General features: G+C 42.7%; 1 protein-coding gene and 1 long non-coding RNA gene across 3 annotated transcripts in view; one reads left to right on the top strand and one right to left on the bottom strand.

Moving 5' to 3' along the window:
• The window catches only part of LOC125617428, a 78,217-nt gene that overhangs the window by 73,474 nt on the left and 526 nt on the right, over positions 1-4,217 (bottom strand). The gene's annotated exons all lie outside the window — the stretch shown is intronic.
• Srpk1 (SRSF protein kinase 1) overlaps positions 4,023-4,217 on the top strand; it is a 63,328-nt gene continuing 63,133 nt past the window's right edge. The window contains exon 1 of one of the 2 annotated variants that reach the window (XM_015487621.2): positions 4,023-4,138. In XM_015487621.2, coding sequence (XP_015343107.1) covers positions 4,126-4,138 — 13 coding nt within the window. In that variant the 5' untranslated portion in view covers positions 4,023-4,125. The remainder of the gene's footprint in view (positions 4,139-4,217) is intronic. The other variant, XM_015487622.2, reaches the window with a different exon arrangement.

The following is a 4,217-nucleotide window of genomic DNA, read 5'->3' as shown; positions in this document are numbered from 1 at the left end:
AAAAAAAAAAAAAAAAAAAAAAAACAACTGAGAAGGTTCTCTTTCACAACTCTCCAAAGGAGACAATCCTGTCAACTCCTTGATCTCAGACTGCTAGCCTCCACAGTGTGAGACAATACATTTCTATTGCTGTAGCCACCCAGTTGGTGGTACTTTGGTGTGTCAGCCCTAGCAAAGGAATACAAGCTCTCACTAAGTTCTGATAAAGTCTCCTTCCCCTGTCCCTTCAGGTCTAGGAGTGGTAAAAACTCCCACTGTTGCTTGTCCCTGGGTGCCTCTGCAACCCTTGTTGGTTTACCTTAACCCTATCCACACCTCCATACCTTCATTAAATATGGGATTGCCATGTTTCCTGATACTCAGACCTAGAATATGTTATATTTTCCCAACATACTTCATAAAACTATCACAAAGGCAAGACAAAGTTCCACTGGGGTATCCCAATTATGTAGACAGCTACTGGGAATCTTATTCAAAATAAAGCATCCGATATGTTTTCAGTTTCTCCTGTTGTTTATTTCATCTGCCGGATGGAGGAGAAGCCAAAAGGGGAGGTACTACTTTGGATTTAATTCAGATAAAATTTTTGGACAGTATAACAGTTTGTGATAATCCAAAGCAAGGAATGTTGGATGGGAGGATCCACATCCAATTTTAAACAGTGGGATTTCAAAAATGTCAATGAAACATTAGGGAAAGTTCATAAGCACAGTCTTAAAGATTAAATTAGCTCAAGAGGAATAAGATCTCAGAAAATTAAATTCTGACACTGCCCATGAGCTGCCCAAAATATGATGATTCATGTTCTTTGATTAATTATACTTTTAAAGGAAGTGTGTGTGTGTGTGTTGGGGAGCCATGTGCATAAAACAAGAGAATGAACACCGAAGAAAAGCTACAACTTTTAAGAATGATTTCTGAACCGGTCCTGGTGGCATACAACTGCAATCTCAGTGACTCAGGAGGCTGAGGCAGGAGGATCATAAGTTCAAGGCCAGCCTGGGTTACTTAGTGAGACCATTTCAAAATGAAAACTAAAAGACTTGGGATGTAGCTCAGTGGTAGAACACCCTTGGGTTCAAACCCCAGGACTACACACACACACACACACACACACACATACAACACACTAATTTTTGCAAGGGTAAAATACATAAAAATGTAATTTTAAAGCAAGAAATACGGGGGAAAAAGATGGTTTAGAATCAGGGAGAAAACCTAATATTTCTAGAGATCTTAAAAGAAGTGTGGGTAACTGAAGCACAGTGAGAACATTGGAAAAAAGAGAAATGGTCGATTCAGAAAACTTAGTCCAAAGAACATTGACTCTGGAAAAATTCTCAAATTAGTAATTAAACAGATGGTTAATAAGTTCTTGGGGGAAAAAAGCAAAAATCAATGAGAAGAGGTCTGACTAAATGGTGGTGAGGCGAACACATCCCTTTTTGACAGCTCTGCGATAACCATTTGGATTTTAGCCCAGCTCTTGTATTGTCCCAGTATTTTCTCTCTCTCCTGATGTTTCTTATAAACTGGAGATTATTTATTCTTTTATTAGACAAATATTTGAGCATCTACTAAGCACTCTGTTGGGAAAAGTATAAACGGCAGCCATACCCCAGAGAAAAACCCCAACATGGCGCCTAAGGACTTCTTCTTCCTACCTTCTTCTTTTCTGCAGTGGCGTGAAAAGTTCCCGCCCGTGTGAACTCTCCCGCCAGCTCCAATTTCAAATCTCGCTGGCGGGGAATCTTAGCCCCAATGAGAACTAATTCCTGGGCTCCGGAGCTGATATCTGAAAGAACTTGCCAATAAACGGGTTGCCTGCCGTTTATCTAAGCCCTGCCATCTCCCCCTTAGTTCTATATAAGCACACAGCTTTTTGCAATAAAATTGGAATTCTCCCGGCGAAGTGTCTTTGCGTGGGGAATTCTTTCACACTCAACACTGTGTAGGTACTGAGGATAGCTACATCAAGGAAAATGTACCCAGGCTCCCAAACCTTCCAAGTTTGCTTTCTGGTGGACAGTTCTTTTCTAATTCTGGAATTTTCCCTAACCACCAGCCCTTCTCTATCTTCATTAAACCATCTAGGGTGTTCCTGAACTAGAAAAATCCTCAGACTCCAGGGTTTTCTTTTCTGCCCCAGCTCTCCTTCTGTTCTCAAATTTAACTTAGAAAAGAGACTGGACTATAGTCTTCCTTGGCCAAAAGAGACTGTCCTGTTTCACAATATGCCTAGAAATATTATCATTCAGGTTTCATGCAACAGATATTAATTATCTAAATTTCAAATTTGGCAAACCTACCTTTCCAGTCTCACCTATTTCATCCCTTCAATCATTACAGGTCCCAGCCCCCACCCACGTTTCCATGTCTTTACCTTTTTGCTCAATTGATTTTGTCATTCGGGAATGCCTGACATCTCCTTCCCCACCTATGGAAATCATACACATTGCCCAAGACTCAGCTCAAAAATTGCCACCTCCCTTACTGGACTTAAGTTATTTACCATCCTTGACTTGTACTTTTCACTCCTATCATCCTTTCCTAGTCAATTGATTACTTGTTTGTCTTCTCTGCTGAGGTCCCACTTCTTACAAAGCAAGAGCTTCCACCTTGTCCAGTTGTAGTACAATCATGTGACACATCATAAGATTTCAGTTAACACCAGACTGCATAATAAGGGTATTCCCGTAGATTATACCACCTACTGATTTTGTAGCCCCCTTAGTTTGTGTGAGAACTCTCTGATTTTCCCAGGACAAAATTGTCTCATGGTGCATTTCTCAGAACACATCTCTGTCTTTAAACATGCACTTTACAGCAGGGGTTGGCAAACCAAGGCCTGAACTAAGAATGGTTGAAATGCTTGACAAAAGATCAAAAGGCAAATATTTCATAATGTGCGAAAAGTTCATGAAATTCACTCTCAGTTCCCATAAAGAATCTCTGTAGGAACCCAGATACCCCATATTTTCTATGACTGCTTTTAAGTTCCAGTGGCAGAGCTAATGAGTGGAGAAAGATTAGGATCCAGAAAGCCTCAATGTTGACTATAATCCTTTTCAGAAACACTTTGCAGATACTGCTTTACAGTGAGGGTTTGATGATGGAATCATTGGGTAGGGACATCAAGATTCTGCATAGATATTCTAAGTTTTATTTTATTTTTTTTAAAGAGAGAGAGAGAGAGATATTTTTTTTTTAATGTTTATTTTTCAGCTTTCGGCGGACACAACATCTCTGTTTGTATGTGATGCTGAGGATGGAACCCGGGCCGCACCCATGCCAGGCGAGCGCGCTACCGCTTGAGCCACATCCCCAGCCCCCAAGTTTTAATTTTTTGTGTAATGTAGGTTCTAACCATCTTGCCTTTGTTATCTTAAATATAAAAAGAGATAATGCGTTTAGAAAAGTATAAAAACATCCTATAAATAAAACTTTATCATGTACTGAAAAAGACGATAATGCGGTAAAATGAGAAAAAAAGCGTTTTTATCCTCCCTTCCCTTCATCTTTTACAACTTTCACTTAAACTTGTAATTTAAAAAATTCACTTTTAAATACTTTTTAAATGATAAGGTAACAGGTTCCAGTGCTCAGGTTGCTCCCACTTCCTTTTCTTTCTTCCATGTAATTTCTTTTTTCCATTTCCTTGAGTAGTGTCAACTGGCGCTCACAATAGCTCAGGGAAGGAACTGCCTGATTAATCCATTTCACAGGCTAGAAAACTGAGGAAGATCTCGGTTGATTGCTCTGACTCAGCAAGCAGGCAGCCCTAAAGGACGCGTTCTGCGTCTTTTTCTAAGGGTTAAGTCTCGGTAAATAGAACAAGACTAACCATGCCAGGTTTCCAAGCTTGGATCTCAAAACACCATTTAGCACTTGCCCTCCCGGTTCCTCCTTCTCCTCCACCCCCTCCCGGCCCCTCCCGCCCCTAGCAGCACCCTCATCGAGAGCAGGTGGTAGGCTCCGTGGCTAATGCGCAGGCGCGCGGCGCCGTGGGGCGGGGAGAGGCGGGGATTGGGGGCGGGGCGAACGCGGGCTCGGTTTTGGGCCGGGGCGGGAGCCCGATTCGCCGCCACTCCAGTGCGCAGGCGCCTGGCGGTTACCGGTCTCGCCATGGAGCGGAAAGGTGAGCGGTGGAGCGGCCTCCGCCACGAGGGGCAACGGCCGCCGGGGCGAGGCCCGGGTCAGCGCCGGGAGCCTCGCCC

The sequence above is a fragment of the Marmota marmota genome, unplaced genomic scaffold, assembly GCF_001458135.2.
Source record: "Marmota marmota marmota unplaced genomic scaffold, marMar, whole genome shotgun sequence".
Lineage (NCBI taxonomy): Eukaryota > Metazoa > Chordata > Mammalia > Rodentia > Sciuridae > Marmota > Marmota marmota.
The sequence above is the reverse complement of the archived record's forward strand: the minus strand, read 5'-3'. Positions and strand labels throughout refer to the sequence as shown.